This window comes from Cololabis saira, chromosome 4 (genome assembly GCF_033807715.1).
Source record: "Cololabis saira isolate AMF1-May2022 chromosome 4, fColSai1.1, whole genome shotgun sequence".
Classification (NCBI taxonomy): Eukaryota; Metazoa; Chordata; class Actinopteri; order Beloniformes; family Belonidae; genus Cololabis; species Cololabis saira.
The window spans coordinates 22,523,017-22,545,776 of NC_084590.1; the positions used below are offsets into that span (position 1 = coordinate 22,523,017).

The 22,760-nt window shown below is 42.3% G+C and overlaps 1 protein-coding gene across 1 annotated transcript in view; it reads right to left on the bottom strand.

Annotated features, from left to right (window-relative positions):
- Positions 1–1,559: 1,559 nt before the first annotated feature.
- Positions 1,560–22,760, bottom strand: part of megf6 (multiple EGF like domains 6) — a 60,649-nt gene continuing 39,448 nt past the window's right edge. The window contains exons 17-38 of the mRNA XM_061719149.1: positions 22,192–22,326; positions 21,707–21,841; positions 20,609–20,734; positions 20,144–20,275; positions 19,519–19,647; positions 19,271–19,402; positions 18,854–18,982; positions 13,452–13,580; positions 12,595–12,723; positions 11,509–11,637; positions 10,652–10,780; positions 10,327–10,455; positions 10,120–10,248; positions 9,017–9,148; positions 6,667–6,795; positions 6,311–6,439; positions 5,144–5,272; positions 4,330–4,458; positions 4,021–4,149; positions 2,996–3,124; positions 2,538–2,666; positions 1,560–2,041 (exon numbers count right to left, since the gene is read on the bottom strand). Of these exons, the coding sequence (XP_061575133.1) occupies positions 1,962–2,041; positions 2,538–2,666; positions 2,996–3,124; positions 4,021–4,149; positions 4,330–4,458; positions 5,144–5,272; positions 6,311–6,439; positions 6,667–6,795; positions 9,017–9,148; positions 10,120–10,248; positions 10,327–10,455; positions 10,652–10,780; positions 11,509–11,637; positions 12,595–12,723; positions 13,452–13,580; positions 18,854–18,982; positions 19,271–19,402; positions 19,519–19,647; positions 20,144–20,275; positions 20,609–20,734; positions 21,707–21,841; positions 22,192–22,326 (2,807 nt within the window). The 3' untranslated portion in view covers positions 1,560–1,961. The remainder of the gene's footprint in view (positions 2,042–2,537; positions 2,667–2,995; positions 3,125–4,020; positions 4,150–4,329; positions 4,459–5,143; positions 5,273–6,310; positions 6,440–6,666; positions 6,796–9,016; positions 9,149–10,119; positions 10,249–10,326; positions 10,456–10,651; positions 10,781–11,508; positions 11,638–12,594; positions 12,724–13,451; positions 13,581–18,853; positions 18,983–19,270; positions 19,403–19,518; positions 19,648–20,143; positions 20,276–20,608; positions 20,735–21,706; positions 21,842–22,191; positions 22,327–22,760) is intronic.

Below are 22,760 nucleotides of genomic sequence, written 5' to 3' on the forward strand. Positions count from 1 at the left end.
AACACACAGCATGACAGTGAATGTATTTTCTGTTCTGTTTTCAGGCATTATACAGTGCGATGAGTGTTTACTGTTTCGTCACAGTTTGTCTTGTGAGAGTGTCGTATTTTTCTCTTTTTTCGTGGTTTGCTGTTGTTGTGATTTGCTTCATGCTGCTGTATTATGCACCTTATGGCCACCATTAAAAGGCTTCAAAAAAGCAATCGAGAGTTTTCAGGTAGCCGTTTCTTCAATTCATAATGACATTAAGCAATGGAAATTAAAATTGATGTCAGCAAAACAGTGAAGGCCAAGTTGAGGTATGAAGGATGAGTTTGCTAGAGAGGCAAAACAAGACCTGTTTATTTAGTTTATCAGACTGAGTGGTGGTGGACTCCTGCGCAGCCTCACCTGCCTAAATACGACAGTGGTGGACGAGTCATGAGAGGAAAACCTTTTCTGCATCCTCACTGTAAAAGTTTTCCTCAGAAGATTGAAAGTTTGCATGTAAACAAAAAGATGCACTAATCAATCTTATCAAATATCAGGTGATTTTGGAAGCAAAAAATCCTTGTGTCTTAAAAAAAAGACACAAGGATTCTTGTCAAAAAAATGACAAGATAACAAGAGAAAGTTCACTGTACAACAGTACAGTGAACATACAATGTCAGTGATTTTAAGAGGCATTGCTGAAGCTTTCTGCTCAGGTCTTCTCGGTCCGACAGGCGGAAGATCATCAACAATCGATAGATGGACCTCTAAAGGGAAGCCCTTATAAAAAGCAGCACATGGGAGCTAGCTTTAGGATCTCAGGACTTGATGAATTTTGGTAGAAGATTGGGCAAAGCACTAGAAATGAAGGATTCTCCAGGCTAAAATGAGACTCTACAACCTGCAGTGACTTCCCAAGGGGATTTTACTGAACAAAGTGCAAGAGATGTTTTATTTTTGATTCATCCAGGGTTTCTAAACATTTGCCTCTGTCATTTTTCTAAATTGTTAAGCATTTTAAAACTCAGTAATCTTGCTTAAAACATTTAGGAAACGTGTCATCTTGAAGTGTAAATCCGCTCACGTATTCACAGCTATATACAACGGGACCACGATTTCTGAGTGCCGCTATAAGGGGCAACTACCTGAGATATGAAAAAAAAAGAGGAACAAGAATATAACTTTGCGTACCTCATGGATATATGGATGATACCTAAATTCACTATCATTCCACCCATTTGACCATAAATGACTCAGTCTGTGCAAACGTGAGAGCATGGAAATAAGCAAATCAAAGGCGTATGCGATACGACTCTGCCCGCACAGAACAGACTCCTTTCAGTGTTTAGTGATCGCATTGATATAACTGAGCTTCATAACAGTCTCTTTGACTAGACCATAACTTTGTATCTCTAAAATGCAGTTTTTCTTGTCTTTAGAGGTTTTTTTTGTAGTTTTTTGTCTTAATACATAATTCAATGATCAACTGTATGTATATACATATATACATATATATATATATATATATATATATATATATATATATATATATATATATATATATATATATATACAGTATATATATAAATGATTCATTATTTCATTTGTCTTGTTTTATACATGGTTATAGGTCACTCGTCTTGTCAAAATACCGTTAAAAGCTCATTAAATGCTAAGAATGGTCCACATTTGATCAGCAACAGTAACAAATATGCCGCATGCAGAAGAAGCCTACGCAACCGTGGGTTTGAAATCTCAGACAGACTGGGCTAGGTTTGAGTCGAGGGTGCTTTGAAGGCGTCTCACATGCCAGCTCCTGTGGCTGATTGTGTCAGCCGTCAGACTCAGTGATGTAGTGCCAGTCTGTGACAGCAGAGTACCGGTTGCACAGAATCAGCATCACCTTTTCTTCAAGATGGTGAGAATTAACGCTCCACCGAGCCCAGTTCCATCTTTGAGTGTCCCGTCAGGAGTTTGCACCTATAATTCTGTTATGTGGCTTTGCCGCCTGCTCTTCTCCTTCTGTGAGATGCAGAGAAACTCAGCGCTTCTGAGGTTTGGTGCAGTGAGACTGAAAAGGAAAAAAAAAATAAAAAGAAGGCAAGAAGACATCAGCACAAGTCAAAAATCAAAAGCAAATGTTCTGGGTTTCTTTGGAGAAGTAACGGCTACGTTGTCTCCCGTGTACTTGGCTTTGAGTGGGTAAAACGAAGACAGCCCCGAGCCGTGCGTCAAGCTGAGTACAGATTAAAATAACTGTCAGGAGAAAGGAGCGGCTATTGAGGGAGACAGGGTGACACGCAGAGTGATGGGGCTCAGCCTCTCACAATTCACTGTGTTTCACCAAAGCTGGTTCAGCTTTACAGCTGCTGGCCTTGCGTGTGTGTGTGTGTGTGTGTGTGTGTGTGTGTGTGTGTGTGTAGGCTTCAGATTTCTCTTTATTTTGTGTGTATGTGTGTTTGGGTGTGTGTGTGTGTGTGTGTGTGTGTGTGTGTGTGTGTGTAGGCTTCAGATTTCTCTTTATTTTGTGTGTAGAGGTGTCAGTGGCAGCAAGAGCTTATATTTACCTTCACTACAAGTCGGACCGAGCCAGGTGAGCGGACACAGGCATCTCCCACTCACCCCGTCACAGCGGGCCCCGTGGGAACACTGGCACGGCAGGGTGCAGTCGGGGCCAAAATGATCCCCATTACACTCTGATACAGAAAAGTTCAAATGGAACGAGATGAAGAGGTTTCAGAAAGGAGGAAAATTCCTGCCTGGCAGATAAAGTGTGCATTTTCTGATTATTTAATGTTTTCAGGTCAATAAATGTCTGATTCCCTCAAGGTAGCAACCCTCCCCCAACTTTCTATATGTACACATACATATGTAGATTTTATAAATATAAATATATATATATACACATACATATGGTTAGTACCAAATTTGGCAAAACCTTAGCATCACATGTATATGCAATTTGGTCATACAAGAAAATTAAAAAAAAGGGGGGGGGGGGGGGGCGTTAAAAAGGGCGCATTACTTCTGGCACATCTTGATCCTGTCCATCCTGAAGGACAGAGGCACCGTCCCGTAGCTGGGTCACATGGTGCTGCACCGGCACAGTCACATGACTTTGCACAACTTGACCCAAAGTTGCCAGGTTCACAACCTGCAAGCAAACACACACACACACACACACACACACACACACACACACACACACACACACACACACACACACACACACACACACACACACACACACACACACACACACACACACACACACACACACACACACACACACACACACACACACACACACACAGGCGTGCACATGTATTACTGCTGCAAACACATTTATTGCCTTTTTTTACACCACCTTTTTCTAACATATTACAGCTGTTATGGCTCATTGTTAAGCTTTTCCCATAAAGTCTGGTCAAGTTGGACATCTTTATGGAAATGTAAAATGCAACAAACGTGTGCACATGTACTCACTCTTAATAATGTGTTTATTTTGGGCACAATAAATAAAATAAATATACGCACGATAAATATGTATTTCCATACATATGACACAGACAAGCCAAGAGATGGCCGGGCCTGAATCATGCAGCAGCTCTACAGTGCTCAGCTCTATCTCCTGCTGGTGCTGAAGTGGCCATTTAGGCACTCAAACTGTGGTGAGGGTCCCGCAAGCAGGCAGGAAGGCGCGAGGATGCAATAAGAATGCATTAAGAAGTCAAGACACACCTGTCTGTTTCCCCACCGACCTAAAAGACTGCCTGTGCCAGCATGTGCACACGTGCAAACAGTGACGCACTTTATTTTCTTATCCATGCGTACTCATAGCTGCCCTTGTATTATCGCAGCTGCATATGCAGATGGATTTTTTTAATGAGCACAAACATGTGTGCCTTATTCTGACATACGTCTTATTCAGCTGGATATTTATGGATCTTACCCATCTCCTACCCACCGTCTGTAAAAATATTTCTGTTAAAGTCCAGTTTTCTGTTCACAGATCTTACTGAATAGTTTCAACATTTATAATGTACTCACGTCTTTGGCACTGAAGCCCACGGTAGCCTGGAGGACACAAGCATTTGCCCGTCACATGGTCACATGCTTGCTCCACTTTACAGTCACACGTGTGGACGCAATTCACTCCGTAATACCCAGGAGGGCACTCTAGAAACATTACAAAGGACAGAGTCCAGGGTTAAGTTACCTACTTTCAGGGAGCAGGTAAAAATACTCAAGCTGCATCGTCCATTTCACTTGAGTAATAAAAAAAAAAGAAAGCTTCAGCAAGAGTTCTGGTAACATTCTCATCAATGTGTTTTGTACTAGACGTGCAGCTTTGCTCACCATGTTGGCAGGAGTGGCCGTAGTAGCCTGCAGCACAACCGCAGCTGCCGGTAAAACGATCGCAGGTTCCATTGTTCAGGCAAGGACAGTCTTGTGTACAATCAACCCCATACTTTCCCTGTGAACAAGCTGCACACACACACACACACACACACACACACACACACACACACACACACACACACACACACACACACACACACACACACACACACACACACACACACACCAACTATAAAATTATCTTTATTACCAGATCAACACCAGTGGCAAATTTCAGTTGTACAAAGGTGGGACAGGCAAAAAAAAAGCAAAAAAAAGTTAATTTTTAATATATATATATATGTATAGCCCATTCCTCTAGAGTGATTGACAAACAAAATTAGTATTTTTCCCATCAGGTGTATTTATGTTTGTCTTGACAGATTCAGACAAATGAAAAGATTTAACACTTGTTTAACATGTTCCCAATGATTTAAGTATTTAAAGAAAGAAGAAAATCTTTTCAGTGATGAGATTGTTCAATAAGATGCATGGACTGAAAGAGGGAAGACTCCCCGACATCCACTTGGGTGGCAAATGTGCAAATAAACCATTGAAACCCACACAAATATTTGAAAACATCTTAAGAATCCCTCTCTGCTGTGATCACTATGTGAAATGGTAAGACACTCTAACCCTGCAGAAAAATTGTCACTTTCCATAACAGCAAGACCGAACAGTGTTCATACTACATGGGAGACTATGCATTGTTGCAGAGCTGTAGTTCGTACTCTAAGCTCTAAGATTTGGAAGTACTGAAGTTATAAAATACCTGTGTCACAACGGGGTCCAGTCCAGCCCAGTCCACACTTGCAAGACCCGTCAACAGGGTCACATAAGGCCCCGTTCTGACAGTTGCATGCGCCTCTGCACTGCAGGCCGTAGCGCCCCCTCGGACATCCTGGAGAAACATTCAAACATCACCATCATAAGACAAATACTGCAGATTCTTCTGTTCAGCTTGCAAACCGATGGATCTGTTCTCTGTCTGTCTGTCCCAAACATACACACAGACAGACACGAGACTGCAGACACACACCACCAACCACATTCATGTTTATTTAAGCAACAGTTCATTAAAGAGATGGCAAAGTAGTCTAATTTGGCGCTGATATAAAGAATAATCCTGTTTCTCTGGGTAATTTAGAATTGGAAAAACAATAAGCAAGCTATCTTTGATTTCCCTGTTTATTTATTTGCTTGCTTGCCAAGTCCAGCGACACGGAACACGGAGAATGAGCTACTTCTAGGTTTCTGTAAACACTCAGCGAGAGGAACTTAAGTGGTGGTATGTCCAAGTACACGCAGGAGGCTGAAGAAGAGAACATTTAGTGCAACCACTGCTGGAAACCCCCCGTTCGCAATCCATCTGAATTGCTGATAAAGAGAGAGATAAAGAAAACCCAACTCTGCCTCTGTTTCCCGGGAGTAAAAACCCTGTGATCATCTGAGGCTATACTCTAAGGAAATAGAGAATTTGTTCCTTAAATATACAGTGAAAAAATGTTGAAAACTACACCCTCTTTTTCGTGGTTGTTCCTCGCTCACTAATGAGGTCTCTTGTTTCTAAAGAACTCATTAGAGCCAGTGGTTCCTAATGATGCATGTCAGCCTTGGTGGTGACTCTTTGCTTACTCATGAGAACGGTTAAAGATAAAAGGCTGAATAAAAGTCTGGATTGAAAATTGTGATATGCTTTCAAACAATGAGTTCTCTCAAGTGATTTAAGAGATAGTCATTTTTTCTTGCCTCAAAACTGCCTCTCAGTTTTAAAGACGCCAGTATGAATTATCTTCAGCCAATGTCCTATGGATATTACCAACCACACAGCTACATGACACAGTTTCGGAGTTTCTGCACAAGTTTAAACCACCACACACTTCGTCTCCTATAAACGTACTAATAATGATTCACGGAAAGAAAAAGAGTTTAGACGTGCCTTGTTGGCAGGACGGTCCCGTCCTACCAGGGCTGCAGATACACCTCCCAGTGGCATGGTGGCACTGCCCTCCTTCCCCACAGAAGCACAGCTTTGCACAGTTTTTCCCATAGTAACCACTTGGACAACCTGTGCAAACACATGCTGTCAATAACACTGAAGCACAAAGACTAAAAAGATGCATGTCATTTCATTGGCTTTGTGGATTCAATCTGTTGCAGTTAGCTGGAATTTGACAATAAGGAGAATCGTTTACAATTTACAGGGACATTTGTTGGATCGGAGAATCCCAAAAGCACCACCCACAGTTATTTTTCATTTTGGAAGGCAAACAGGTTCACAATGTTTGACATTACTTGAGCTGCAATCGGCTCCAATGTAACCAGGAGGACAGTAGCAAGTCCCGGTCCTGAAGTCACAGTGACCACCATTGGTGCAGCTGCACCTGGACTTGCAGTTTGGTCCAAAAGAACCTGCTCGACATCCTGGCAAAGCAGGAACAGAAGAAAGAGACAAAGTTGTTGCTCAGTCGTGTAGATGTTGCATCCTGATTTAATCATCGTCTGTGCAGAACAAAGCAGGCGAGTTTTGATCAGTTTTAATCTGTAGTTCAGATGTTACTGTTTTCACGTCTCACATCTTGATAACAAAGCTACATAAAATGGACATTTTAAGTAAATGCAACTCCCAAAACCAGGCAAAATGACTTTTAACAAAATTACAAAGTAAAAGTTAGATTACTCAGGTAAATAAATGCTATGTCTGCCCCATGGGCCCATTATGATGTATTCATAATGTGTGGGTCATCAGTGTCACATCAGTGCTGCCCAACGCTTTTGAATTATTGTCTCTTGAAAAAGACCACGAGTAGCGTGATTAGCTTCCATGGTATAATGTTCATCTTTGCAGCAAAAGAAACTTAATAAAGCCGGGTTCAAAAAACAAATTTGGTCTCCAAAGCTAGATTTGACGTCAGTGACAACTGCAGATGGCTGCATTGGCATCATTTCCAGTAGGAGCAAGTCTGTTTATACTGGCATGTTTATTATCACTGGCGACATACAGGGCAGCGCTGTACAAACTACCCACGTGAAGGGTATTGTGCTCATTCATGCGGGCGTTGTTCTAATATATCGATTGAAGTGTCTGAAGCTTCTCTTAGTGAGTACTGAGCTTAGTCAGTGAAGTTAGTTTTATGTTGGCTTTTCAACAGATAATAACAACTTATTTAGCAACCGTCATTCACCACGGATCCGAGACAAACTCCCTTAGGGACTGTCAATACATATTCATATACATATCTTTTTTATATATATGGGGAAAAATGTTTGTCATTTGTTTTCCAGGGTTTTTTTCAATAGCTTTACAACCATGTGAGTTAGAAATTTCAAATGTATGCCAAATTGTAGGAATCCAATAGAAATATGACACACCTCTTTATTTTGTGTTTGAAGACTTTTTATATTACATATTCATTTTTATATTGAAAAAAATAAGTACTGACAGTGTTTTTCTTGGGCTTTTTTCAATATTATTTATGAATTCTGTCCTGGTCCAATGAAACAAAGGTTAGACAGGGAGCAGCAGCAGAAACTCAGATCTGCAGTAAAAAGCTGATTTTGATTTATTGACCGTGAAAGTAAGAAGTTTACATAAGTAGTGAACACAGGATTGATGAAATTATAAAGTTGAATTAAAGAAAAAAAAATGATAGGCCTACTCCAACAATGTTTCCAACATGGTTTATGACTCCAGCTTTCCCTTCAACATTTATGGTTTTGTGTTTTCTTTAATGTCAGAAGACAGATGAGGAGGAGTCCAAGACACGAAGAAGCAGAAGTTACATTAACCCTTTCGTGCACAAAGTTATATAATTAAATGGAAAAAACAGTGGAATTGACTAACGTAATCTCAACTGTGATTGCTAAATGCATATAAATGGTGCAGATTTCTAATTTCATAAAATTATTCTCTCAGTTTGTAGTCCATTATCCTATGCAGAAAAGCTTTTTTCTCATAAATATTTTAGGACCATACTTTCTGGCAGAATATATGAATATGTCCATCTTGATTATTTTGTTGATTTTGTTTCACAATAATTCCAAAGTATGTAGAAATGCAGGAAATTAAGTCACTTTTTTAGTCTGCTCCAACACTTCAACTCTCTGTTCTGTTCAAACATTTGTTTGTAGGGGGATAGCTTCTACATTGCACAAGTTCCTGAATCATTTTAGAGTTGGGGGGGCGGGGGGGGGGGGGGCATGATGGTAAGAAGTGTTAAGGGAGGAGAAGTGTAGAAGAATTTAAAGAATCACCTGCAGGGGAAGGAAGCACAGAGTTGCCACCTTCCTGTTAGATCCTTAAAATTTCTGCACTTCAGTAGCAGCACGCACTCAAAACTACCGGTACATGGCTTTAATCTCAATTTGAAAAGTCAACCATTAAAGTGTTGTAAGCGGGATATCATTTCTGTCAATCTTTTTATGAACAGGCAAAAGCTAAAACGAAAAACTAAAGTAACACAGCTCTGAATAGAGATTGGTAAAGTTCTCTGAAAAATCATCCATCAATCCATCAGTTCGGACACATGTAAACCCCCTGTGACTTTTCTTTTCTTCACATTAACTCCACATTTAGACATATTTAAGTACATATTAGCACATGCCTTGTGATTATCAGCAGTAGATAATGTAACAGTGAACTTACGAAGCTCACAGCGTGCCCCGTAATAACCAGGTAGGCAGCTGCAGTTCCCGCTGACGGGATGGCACTGCTCGTGGAGCCCTGAGCACCGGCACGACTGGCGGCAGTCTCGTCCAAACGTTCCAGCAGGGCAGGCTAGGATGACACAACCGCAAACATGCAGCATTATGTACATTTCAACAAATAGCCATGGGAGTATAGGATTTGGAAGGAAAGCAGAGGATCGTCTCTTTAATTTTACAAACCCATAACAACTGAATGAAAAATGCAAAGATGGCGTGGACTTATCCATGCATGGTTTTGCAGAGGCCTTAACTTTCAAATTTGAGAATTTTGTGGGAACCAGGACACATGCCATTTCCCTTTCCTCTCTCAGATAATTCTGTGAACCAACCGGGGCATTGAGCATTTGACTGGTGACAAAAGCAGCACTCCCAACAACTTTCCCTGGAGCCCGAACCCGGGCGGACACGGAGGGGCATTCTTTCACACACCATTTCTCCATCCATACGCATGCACTCATCACAATAATGAATGAAATCGCAAAACAATCAGTCATAGCGATCAAGATGAATCTGTGAACCAAACATGTTGTTGGGTGAGACCGCAGCGCTCGGCTCCTCAGTCAGGCAGCAGCAGGCAGTGTGGGGGACAGATAAGAAAGGCCTCCAGACTAAAGAGGCAATTACGGCGCTGTCATTATGCATGTCTGCCTTCCAAAAGCCCTTATCCGCCGCCGAGGAGACAAAAACAATGCCTTCTGTTTTACTTGGCAACCGGTGTGTAACATTTATCAGATGTCTGGGGAGTGTGTGAGGAGAGGAAGGGAGCTGTGGCCATGATGGGGGGGGTGGGGGGGGGGATGAACACAGCCCTACAGGCTATGCTGTAGATAATTAAACATTCTCATACAGTCCGATGATAGTGAGGGTCTCGTGCAGGAGTGGAGTGCATTTCCTAAAATAAAGTAAGTGAAATCTTTCCCAGGGATGGAGGGTGAGTCGGGGTGGGGGGGGTGACATTTAATCATTATGCAGTGAGCTGCCACTCACCTTGGCGTTAAGTTAAAATTGTTTTGCTGACATAGCTTTTCTTTTCCTCCTTACTTTTCTCACAGCCAGGCCCTGTGAGTCCAGCTGGGCAGCCACAATTCCCGCTCTCATGGTGACACGACACCCCGGCCTGGCACCGGCACCGCTGGGCACAGGAGCCGCCGTAAAACCCCGGGAGGCAGGCTGGGAGATGATACACACCCAAACGTTCAGTCCTGCCAGTGCCTTTCAGTGGCACTTTCTCCGGTGCTGCGCACTCACTTTTGTCGCACTGGGCTCCTCTCCAGCCTGGCTCGCACTCACAGCGGCCTGTCACATGGTGGCAACTCCAACTGTGGACACAGTCGCACCTCTTTTCACAGCCTTCTCCGAAGTATCCCTTAGAACAGGCTTCAGACAAAACACACAAGCATCCGTGGCCCGCATACGTTAGCATCCAGGGAAGAGTAAATCTCATTACCTTTTCTACAGTTCCTTCACGTGTTCAAGATGCAAACAGAACAGCTGCACTTCTGCAAGTTTTCTTTACATTTCATATCAAAACGTTGCCATGTCACACTTCTCGAGTTAACTTTTGCTTGGTCACCTGTTTGGCAGAACTCTCCTGTCCAACCAGGCAGACACAGACATGTTCCTGTCACTCGGTCACATCTCCCTCCACTTTCACATCTGCAGGTCTGTGTGCAGTTCTCTCCATAACGCTCGTCTTCACACTCTAGGAGAGAGAGGAAGCACATTAGACTGGGACTCGGTTAATAAAACAGGTAACAAATGTTTCTTTATGAAACCATGACACGTTTGTTACAGTTCCTGCCAGCATCAACACTCGACCTGCAATTTCAGCCCTTAAAAACAGAAACATTTTGATCTTCTGCAGATGCTGTTTTGGTCTGCAAAAGCAGCTGCTGTGGTGTAAAGTGATTGGACTAAACCTAAACAGTTTGGAAACAATGCCTTAGTTGCACTGATTCACTCTGTGATCTCCTTTTGGGTCGCAATGCATCCGGTTTCACCGAGCTTGTATCATGTGACCATTGCTGGAAGATGACACACAGACGCCCCCTGACAACAGTACAAACAACAACACGGAGATGGAACAGTTTGTGCTCTGACTTTGTTGTCCACGGTATCAGCTGTTGAGCAGCCAAAGTCTGTATTTAATAACGCTGCAACTGCCAACGTGCACAGGAGGAAAGACATTATGAGCTATTATGAAAGCAATCTGCAACGAGGGTTATTTCCAGAGGAGTTTATTTCCAGCGCACGCATGTCCAGCGCACATCGATGGCTGAGTGATCCATGTTTACGTGTTGTGTAAGTGAATGGAGATGTGTTTGACACTACGCTGTAACACTAGTGTGGATGTGGATTGGTTTTGTTTTGAAATGCCATTTTAGAGAGAATACAGACTCGTGTGGATGTGGTACTTGCTGTGGGACTCACCTAACTCACAAGCAGCCCCGGTCCACCCTGCTGGGCAGGAGCACCGCCCACTCACACCATCACAAGATCCTCCATTCTGACAAAGGCATCGACCAGAACAGCCTGGTCCGTAGCGTCCGACGGGACAAGCTACAGGCGTACAGACACACATAATACGGTTGGTAGTGTTAATGAGATGAATGGCTTTTAAAAGAGTTGCAGATGAAGCGTAATCTAGTAGCAACGAGAAAAACTGCAACCATTTGATTTTAAAAAAGCTTTTCCGTTGATTTGCTTTGCTCATTTTGCTTATTTTGCTCTCCACACCAGCTTTATGCAGTAACTGACAAATATGGCTTGGGCAGAAGCAACGAAGATATCATTGGTTTTCATCATGTCATCCCGAAGGCGATTATAAACAGTTCAGTCACACCAGCTAATTTGTAACTATCAAAACTGTAATACCGTATTTTCTGGACTATAAGCCGCTACTTTTTTCATAGGTTTTTAACCATGCGGCTTATACAAAGGTGCAGCTATTCTGTGGATTTTTCTTCCACCGCTAGGGGGCGCTCTAATCGGAATTAGAATCAAAACTAAGACAAAATAAATGCAAAGAAGAATACGCTACTTCTTCTTTAACAGATAGAAGTAGATAGAAGCAGATTTCAAACAGATAAATACATAAATAAATACCTAAATTTACATGTAGTAAATATCTAATCTAACAACATAAATATCTGCGGCTTGCATATCTTTTTTTTTTAATAGAGTGGATGCGGCTTGTATATCTTTTTTTTTTTTTTTTTTTTTTAAATAGAGCGGATGCGGCTTATATTCAGGTGTGGCTTATAGTCCAGAAAATACGGTAATTGCTTAAACTGCAACATCAACCTTTCAAAAGTCCAATGAAGATTTCTTTGAGCCTGATGATGTAGTTTATTTACTGATATTCATACAGCACAACAATCCAACACTGTAGGTGTCTAAGAGCTGAGAGAAGCAACCAAAGTTCTCAAATACGGCTTCAAGTTTTACAAACTGAGTGCTCTTCTTGTAAAACGTCTTGTGTTGAGCGCATACCTACTGAAGTGGTGAACTACTCACGCAGTTGGCAGCTGACTCCAGTCCACCCGGCCGCGCAGCCGCATCGCCCGGTGACGTGGTCACACCTGCCTCTGTTCTGACACCCGCAGGTCTGACTGCACCGCTCTCCATAATGACCCTCTGGGCATTCTGGCCACACAAACCACACACAGGCGTGACAACACAGCACATCAGCAAACGGCACATCAGGGAATAGCTTAGCACGCACCACAGTGTCATCTACTGGAAATGTAAAACGACAGCAACATTTTTAGACGTCCTCTACGGTCTTTTAGTGCACATGCTGAAAACTTCTCATTAATGACCAAAGTTCAACATGACATTTGGAGTTTGGGAAATAGGAAAATGCGCTAATGACAGAGATGGACCATTAAGTCATGCTGGTTGGCTTTCTGCTGACTCTGGCTCTGGCAGTCAGAACCACAAAATGGCTGTGGCAAGAGGAAAGTCTTGAAAGCTGCAGAATGACAGACTAAGAAGTTTAGTGGGCATTTCACAGGCTTCATTAAAACAAAGGCATGAAATCCTCAAGAAGCTTTAACATGAGAACACTGATTGGTTAGCTACTAAAAGAATCTTCCCAGCTACGCTCTCTCCTTCCCGATGTTGATCTCTGGATGCATGTGGGTGCATTTATCCAGAATAGACCTCAATTAAATGTTGTAATGCCAGAGGGTACTGTTGTCCTCCCTCCTTTCTCCTCCCTTACCCATCCCTAAAAAAAGTCATTGGCAATGTCTCATTATAGAGATAATTGTTCACAAACACATCTTAGTTGGGTTTAAGGAGAGGATGTCGTGATGGGTCGCAGTGAGGGCCTCCCTCACACCCTGTTTTAATGATGTGGCTTCCATTACCTAAAATGCAGTGTGGTCCTGCCCAGCCGGCGGTGCATAGGCAGGCTCCTGTGATGTGGTGGCAACGGGCACCGTTCCTGCACTCGCACATGTGGCCACAGTCAAGACCGTAAAAGCCGTCCGGGCACACTGTGGGCCGAGATAAAACATCCGACTGGTTAGAACTGGCAGCTTCACAAAAGAAGAGAGGAAAAGGTTTGAATGCCAGCTTTTTTCATTGAGTTCTTTCTCTTCCCTTCCCCACCTCTCGCCCTCCTCCTCCTACTTTCCCTCTTTGTCCTGCCACCTCCCCTAAAATACCAATATCAAATTGCAGTACCACGCTGCGGCTGCTGCAGAGCGACTGCGTTCGTTAAGCGCGCTCCTGTCCCACACATGTGCAGCGGATCTGGGCCACATCAAAGTTTTACGGCGGCTCGGAGGCCGTTCCCTTCAGGGGGTGGAGGGGGCACAAAGAGCCGGTAAATAGAGCACCTGCTGAGTCCACGGGCCCCACCAACACAGGGCAAAACAAAGGCTGGGTACTGTGCTCCACACACATACCTACAGTGTAGCCGCTGATGGAGGGAGACGCCTGAGCGATGTCTGTTTCCCATTCTCAGGTAGAGCTGGAGAGATTGTTTAAATGTGTGTACAGGCAAGTGATACTCACAAAGTTTGGTAAACACCGTACCTCCCATCCAGAAGTAGCTTGCCAGAGGCTTTGAGATGAATGAGCCTATCCGCTACTGGGATGTAAATATTGTCTGCAAGCATGACTTCAACAGTTCGGGAAAAAAAGACTGTGTTTATTCACAGCCTGTTTTTAATCACTCAATTTGTCAATGTGGAAATCGCCGGCTAACTCGATAGCTGTGTTATAACAAAAACTTCTGCCATTATGGTCTTTTTTTTTTTTTAAACATACATACAAAAGTACATTCTTGTTGAGAGAGCTTGAAGAGCTTGAAGTGTTTCCCTACTGATCCCAGCATTCTGCATGATCCTAAATGTCATTTATACTTCTGTTTCAGTATGTTTCCCGGACGCATCACAGCCTCCTCCTCATCCTCCTTCTCCAGCTGAAGGTGCTGTCCATCGCCCCAAGGCCTAAAATTAAGAAAAGTATCTTTCCCGCTCAGCGCTTTCTGGCGTAGCCATCGCTGCGTTCCCACGCTGACAGCATGACGTCTTTGCCTGCCTCTGTAGTGGTTAGACGGCAGCGTTATTAAAGTTAGCCCACTGTGGATGCTGTCATCTTAATACAGCTGTACATTAACTCAGTGGTAGCACTGTCCCTGGTTTATAGTCTGTTGTTTATTGTTAGGACAGCACTTACTGGCACCATGGTAACGAGCTCAGCAGCCGTGTCCTGAAGGAGAAGATCATTACTCTGATATATCAACTTAACGGGAACTCGGCACATCTCTGATGTTAAAAGGAGAACACTATGCATCACACCAGCTAGGAATGGGCGATATTTTACCGTTCACGATATACCGTCAAAAAAATTCCCCACGGTAAGAATTTATCATCTCACGGTAAAAACGATAAATTCCCGTTGATGATGTTTTTGTGTAAAGTCGAATTTATGGTTCTGTGTTACGTACGTGAAGGAAGGAAGGAAGGAAGGAAGGAAGGAAGGAAGGAAGGAAGGAAGGAAGGAAGGAAGGAAGGAAGGAAGGAAGGAAGGAAGGAAGGAAGGAAGGAAGGAAGGAAGGAAGGAAGGAAGGAAGGAAGGAAGGAAGGAGCCAGAAAGAAAGAAAGAAAGGAGCCAGAAAGAAAGAAAGAAATGAGCCAGAAAGAAAGAAAGAAAGAAAGAAATGAGCCAGAAAGAAAGAAAGAAAGAAAGAAAGAAAGAAAGAAAGAAAGAAAGAAAGAAATGAGCTAGAAAGAAAGAAAGAAAGAAAGAAAAAAAGAAATGAGCCAGAGAGAAAGAAAGAAAGAAAGAAAGAAATTAGCTAGAAAGAAAGAAAGAAAGAAAGGAGCCAGAAAGAAAGAAAGAAAGAAAGAAAGAAAGAAAGAAAGAAAGAAAGAAAGAAAGAAAGAAAGAAAGAAAGAAAGAAAGAAAGAAAGAAAGAAAGAAAGAAAGAAAGAAAGAAAGAAAGAAAGAAAGAAGGATAAATTACTGTTGATGAGGTTTTTGTGTAACAAACATGGCGGATCTGAGAGCGAGATAGATTTATAGTTACAAAGGTGGAGTTGAATTGGTATTTTTTTAATCGTAATTTTTATCGTTATCTGGAACAATGCCAGAAATTATCGTGATACATTTTTTAGTCCATACCGCCCATCCCTAACACCAGCACACATCCTCTACACTGAAACCTGAGGCAATTTGAATGACATATTATCCATTTATGCCAGCAGGGGGCGACTTGTTTCCATTTTTACCACAGAAAGGCAATATGTTTCCTGATGTTACAACATTGTCTGATGGTGTTTGTAGATGAGGACTCGTCTCTTTGAGTATTTGTTTGTCGGTGGACACAGAGGAGTCAGTTTAGCGCCGCACTCACATTCATAAACACGCATACACTGCTCCATCGCTGAAAGACTCCATTTCTAGAATAAATGAGCTCTTTAAGACAGCAGGATTACTTCCAGATCCCTGGTTGTGTAAGAGCCACTGCTGTCAGCCCATAAAGCAGGTCCAGGGACCACACAGCCGGAGAGAGCCGACCACAGAAACAGAGCGGATAGACAGAACATAGAACTTCCTGGTGCCACTCAGGGTCTATACAACAACTGAACAACCGAGGGTAATGCGGATGTTCGGAGCTAGTCGAACCAGAGCTCTTTCTACTGCAACCAAATAAACTGTTTTGAAGCAGACATCAAAGCGGCAGACCAGCGGGATCCACGTTAATTGAAGAAGTGGCGAGCTGGACCCGTGTCAGCACGGAGCCCTGTTTCCTTCACTAATAATTGACTGAAAAGTTTAGCATCAACGCCAAGCACCACAACAATGCTTTTGGTATGGTAATGAGGCGTCTGAGTCTTGTGGAATTAGTTATTTCTATGAATAAACGGCGTGTGGAGCGTGCGGAGGAGAATCGCTCCAGCGGGATGGAGCACTGCACACTCGGGGCATTTCTTTCCGTTTCGACTCCGATGAACAGATGAACTAAAGAGATCTGGATCTTCTCACTGTGCAGGCCTCTTCCTGACTCCTCCTGAAGGAAGAGGCCCAGCAGAAGAACGAGAAACTGGACACCTCTGTTTAAGGGAACGGGCCTTCAGAAAATGAAATCTGGTCAGACCGATAGCCCCATTTTCACAGCTACATCCAATCAGAGTGACGGCTGCCTGTGAGGCCTTTCGACTGTTATGACTATGGGATGTGATGCTCAGTTCTGGTGTAACACAGCCATGATTTACACACCCTGTGTTCTACAGAGGTGGTATGAATTTCTAGGTCTGGAAGCAAACTCACAGTAAATGTTAAGGTCTGTGGTCAAAGAAGGCCACATCAAGTTAAAAGACCGCAACCTTTGGCAAAAAAGAAAAAAAAATAAGGAAATACTTCTCTCGGGGATGTCCATTCTGTTTTATGTTTATTTTTAGATTTAAATTTGTTTACCTGAACAGAAAAAAAACAAGTGGACTAAAGAGACGCAGTCATGGACTGAGATAAATGAAGGAAAGTGAGGATTCTGCAGGGAGATAATGCCAGATTATCTGTTTATTAAAGCCCCAGTGAAGCATCTACTGTAAGTATGAATGACTGAAGGAAAATAGATACAGCCAAACAAACAAACAAACAAACAAAAAAGCTATTTTCCACAGTAAGTTGCTGATAAGATGGGGTTTTATGTTTGATAAAGGACAGATGGACGTCGGTAACTCTAACGTAAATCCTCCGGTTGAAAGTAAGTTTGTGATAATAAAGTAATTTTTTGCCACCAAGCAACTAGTATTAAAGCATTTCTTCCAAAAACACATGACCATCAAAAAATCCAGATGTCAATCAACTAAATATTTTTGATGAAATTCAACACAGGAACGGCCCGTGAAAAGTCATCCTGTAAAGCTGATTTGTCAGCTGTTATAAGAGTAAGTTGGAATCTGATTCAGGGGGAATATAATGTTTTTGTTTTCATTAGTGAAATCCATAACCCAAAAGAATTGAAGCACTCATGAAAGTCAGAGGAGGGGCGACAAAATACTGACTGTGACCGTGTTTGCAAAATAAAAATTCATTTTCTCTACTTGACCAAAATAAATATCATTAATTTCAAGTTAAGCAAGTACGTTAAATCTCTTATGTTGCAAAACCAGAATGTCTGTTTAAATAGTTGTATGTCATATCTAATTATTTTCTGTTACATAATAAAACAACTGAGTGAACATTTTCTAATAATGGTGATTCTATATTTTTGATGGGGATGTATAATGAAGTAAAAATATATTATATTGCTAAAACGCTCAGGCTGTTGCAGACAGCACAAACATAATGATAAAATGAATAGTAACAAGACGGGTTTTCTATGGCAGCGCAGCTGCACAGCTACGGTCCATCTATCCCAGAATGACTAATCCAAATTACATATTGGGATTTGTGTGGTTTTAAAATGGTTTCCCTCGTGGCATCACCCTAGCAATCTGTAGATTCACTGAATCTGTGCGATGATCCACCGAAACTGAGGCAGGAATGAGAAAATCAGAAAGATGTCCTGCAGCGCCCTCTAGTGTATGAAGATCAGAAGGGGAGCAACAATAATGCAGAGAGGAAGCATCACTTTAACGCAGGGATGGACCTCACTTGAGGACCCTGTCCTGCTTTAACATGTCCCAGATCAACTGAAACTCAACCACATCAACTCTTTAACAATAATGCGAATCATTATGTGTAATAAAAATGACATAATATTATCTGTTGTTATAAACAATATACATATTATAGTTTAAGGCAGTAAACTGGTGCTGCTTTTATTAGCAATATATCCCAGGCTTTTGTTATAAAGAACTAAACTTTCCATTATTAGATTCTCTCTTCGGGGAGCTGGGAAAACAAGGTAAACATGAGCAACACTTCCCAGTCAAATTGGTAACCCAACAGGATAGAAAAGTGGTATGAAGCCCATCCAAGACAAGTCTTTATCCGTTTCCAAGTATGTAAGTATCAAGTATGTTAAGAAAGTAATTTGTTTTATAAGCAGCTATGTACAAATATGGTTTTACTCTAGATATATTAAAAAGAAGGTACAAACAAATAAATAAATAATAGACTTTCATCATGTCAAATATTTTTCATAAACACACATTAATCCTGTAGACAATGAAGTATAAAATGATGCAGTAATAATATACAGGTGTGTAAAGCTGATTCAGCAATACATAACAGATGAGCTAGCTTAGCTGCAGATAAATGAAAAAAGGAATAAGAGCCTCTGATGATTTTATGAATTAAAATGACTTACTTTTTTCGCAGAAGGTTCCAGTGAATCCAGAGGAGCACATGCAGGCTCCGCTCACGTGGTCACAGATGGCTCTGTTGTGGCACTGACACAGCTGGACGCAGCCCTGACCATAACTGCCGTTCACACACTCTGTGAAGGACAACGTGTGTTGAACGCAAGAAAAAGCACATTTAAGCCCTGGTGTATTCAGAACCAAGATGCAAAATGTCTTCAGTGGTGAACTTCTAACAGCAAAACAATTCCAGTTACAAACTGGTTGCATATGTTTGTTACCTATAAAATATTTAATATATTAATGCAACAAGCAAATCATCTTTATAACATTAATTTTAAATATGCAATTACTAAAATCCCCACATGGCGGCAGCATTTCCTAAACTATACATTTTGAACGGTGCACCTTTACTGCTCACTTACTCTCTTCACAGTGGTGACCTGTGTAGCCAGCCTCACACACACACTGACCGCTGACTGGGTCACAACCCACAGAGCGGTTCTGACACTCGCATCTGGAGGTGCAGCCTTGCCCCCAGAGGCCAGGTTCACATGCTGAAAGCACACAGAGAACAAGCCTCAAAAGTTTTAGATGAGACACATAATATGCTTCTATGTTTTCCTGTCAAATTGTCGTTGCTTGTTTCAATTTCCCACCAACAAATCCTTACATGCTGCACAGTCATGGCCTCTTTTGCCAGGAGGGCAGAGGCAGCGTCCGTTCTCTGGGTCACATCTGGCATCAGGGTGGCAAGAACATTGTGTTAGACAGTCTGGTCCATAGAACCCTGCAGGACACTCTATGTACAACAAGTAATCCGTCAGAAAACGTTCTTGATATGGTTCATTCAATTAAACAAAATACAGTAAGCCCTGGAGATTTGGGGCAATGTGAAAAACTTAAAGAGAAACATTATGCAAAGATTTGTAAATCATTTCAATGATCTCTATGTTGCATCATCTCTTGCTCTGTTGATGCAGGCTTTAATACCGTACTGTACATTGTGTTTCATAAGGCTCCGTTTTAGTGAATGGCAATCATACTGTTGATCTGTTTCTATGAAACAGCAGAAGTTGCAAATCCTTTGACTTTTCACTTTCAACATTTGATAAATGATCTTCATCCATATAAGTCAAATATAGAGTTTGGAATATTTTCAAACAATTGATTCAGAATTCACACAACATCCCAACATGGTTCTGCTTGACTTGAGTTAATTAAAGCAGATGTGATAGCATGTACATTTATGTCTATATATCTTTATTAATCTATTTTCAGTGTCATTAAAAATATACCTTGTTGGCACAGGTTCCCCATGAAGCCTGGCTTGCAGTCACACGTGCCAGTTTGCTTGTTGCAGGATCCGCTGTTCTCACAACTGGGACAGGACGACTGACACTTCAACCCCCAGAATCCATCAGGACAATCTGGGGAAGCAGCCATCGTCCTTCAGATTAACTGAGCAGTAAACCACTTAATGCTGCTTATTTCCATGCAAAGCACCAAATCTACTTATGCTTAAATGATTTGAGGGGAGAAACGCTTCAAAGGGTTGGAATGTCTCCCTGTGCAAGTAAAGCTGAAAAGCAAACATCAACTTGGTAATTGATTTACCATAGTGAAGCAGAAAAACACCACGGCTGTTTAATGAGCTAAAGATATGGCAGCCTTTCAGTGTCAGGGAGTTCAAACTGGACCTCGTAGGATTGTGTTTTCACTGAAAACAATTATTAAAGGACAGTGTAACAGGAAAAAAATACCTTCCTGGCATGAGTTTCCTGTCTTCCCAGCAGGACAGATGCACTGTCCAGTTATGGGATCACAATGAGCTCCTTGGCAGTCACAAGTGAGACGACAGTTCTCACCGTAGTTTCCAGCTCGGCAGGCTAAAAGGAGAAAAACATGAGAAAAAATTAAAGGCAGAGACAGATAACACGCCAGTCATGACTTAACTCGCACATGCACAAAAGAAAACAGGAGGCAAGGTAAGAATGAGAGCTGCACAAGTGAAAAATTAGAGAAAGTTTATTCAGCCTTTGCCAAAAGCTTCTGGAGTAGTAACTAAAGTAAATCGGCCCTGTCACAACCTGGCTAGTAATACGAGCTGAGAACAGTCTAAAACATGGGAATAACTCTTCTTTTTTCTTTCCTTTTTAATTTTTTTTATTGTATTTGACAAACTTAACAGTCCTAAGCTCTGTCGTGTTATCTCGGTCCAGTCCGCACAGACGCAAACTTTCTTCCAGAGGCTCACCAACAATGTGCAGTATCCCTTTAGAGCACCGCACAGAGGGTTGAACTTTTCATCAACCAGCAGAGTAAACAGCCAGAGGACGCCCTGTTGTGCAGGAATCCTCACATTTGTGGTGCAATTCATAATAACAAGAGCACATGCTCCGACCAGGTGAACAAAAGAGAAAGCCATGTTTATGTCACTCACTAAATCCACTCAATTCGTCAAAAGTAGCAGAGAATAAATAGAGAAAGAATAGAGGTTGATATAAGAAATTAAATTAAGAAAAAACAACCCTAAGTTCACCATAAAGGTGGAAACCTAAGTAATTACAGTTTATGTTGCTTTGTTTGTCAGTGTGATGTGATTTACAAGCAGGAATTATGTAAGTAATAACCACACGTCAACACGTGTATGCAGGCCCACACACACACACACACACACACACACACACACACACACACACACACACACACACACACTCATCACATCACAGAAGCAACAAATGAAGTTATGGACGTATGAAACTCCACAGCGTACCCGATACACTTAAGGTAAATGTTAATGAGGTCGTCTTGTATGGGAGATGTTCTTTATAATGCCTCAGCGGCCTGTTTGGTCTCACCCAGCTGGCACTGATCCCCACGAAGGCCTGCGGGACACCCCTGGCTGCACTCTCCAGTTCTGGGGTCACATGAGCCTCCACCTGGACAGTCACATGGCTGTTCACAACCAGCCCCGAAGAAGCCCGGCTCACATTCTACATTGAGAGATGAACATGACAGAAACATGACAATGCTCTGTAAAACCGTGTTGAACAGACAGCCCTGCACTTTCACTCCTAACCATGAAATCCTCTCACGCCATCATCTTGAAATGCTTTCCAGCAACAGACAATTATATCAAAACTGCTTTTCAACAATCCAAGTTTATTTTCCCTCAAGGGGTTCAGATAAATGCTGGATCAGGTTAAAACGTTTGAAAACCGCGTGTGCAGTAGCCTTCCCTCTGGATCTACCTCCAGTCGGACGCTGCAGGTTGGGATAGCTCACCTGGAAAACCACTACAGTGCAGATCAAACCCAAGTGAGGTTATGTGAAGCCCTTTTACCTTTCTCACACCGCGGGCCGTGGTACGCAGCTTTACAGAAACAGCTCCCTGCCTCGGGGTCGCAGCCAGTGGACTGTTCTTGAATGCAGTCACATTCCTTGGAACAGCCTGCGCCGTGAGTCCACCTGGGACAAGCTGAGGAGTGGACATCGTTAGCTTAAAATCTGAAGACAAAGAGCTCACGTTAAGCTGATGTATGACAAAAAAGAAAAAGAGTGAAAAGATGTACAGTATGGTATGTGGAACTGTGAACCCCTCCCTCTCGCTTGTAATGAGCTGGGATAGGCTCCGGCAGACTTTTAAAGGTATTGTGACATGAAAAACACATTTTTCTTGATTTTTTGTGTTTTGTTGGGTGTCTTGACATCAATTACACCCAAAAAACAACGAACTTTTAACATTCAGTGTATTGTGTGCTTTCTGGGATTTTCCGCATAACTATGCAAAAACGGCGCATCTGGTTTGGTGGCGGGCCGTGACGTCAAGGCCCGCTAAATCACCGCCCCCTCCACCCAGCTCCCTGCCTCCTCTCCTCTCCAGCGCACCATAAAGGCTGATTTATGGTTCCA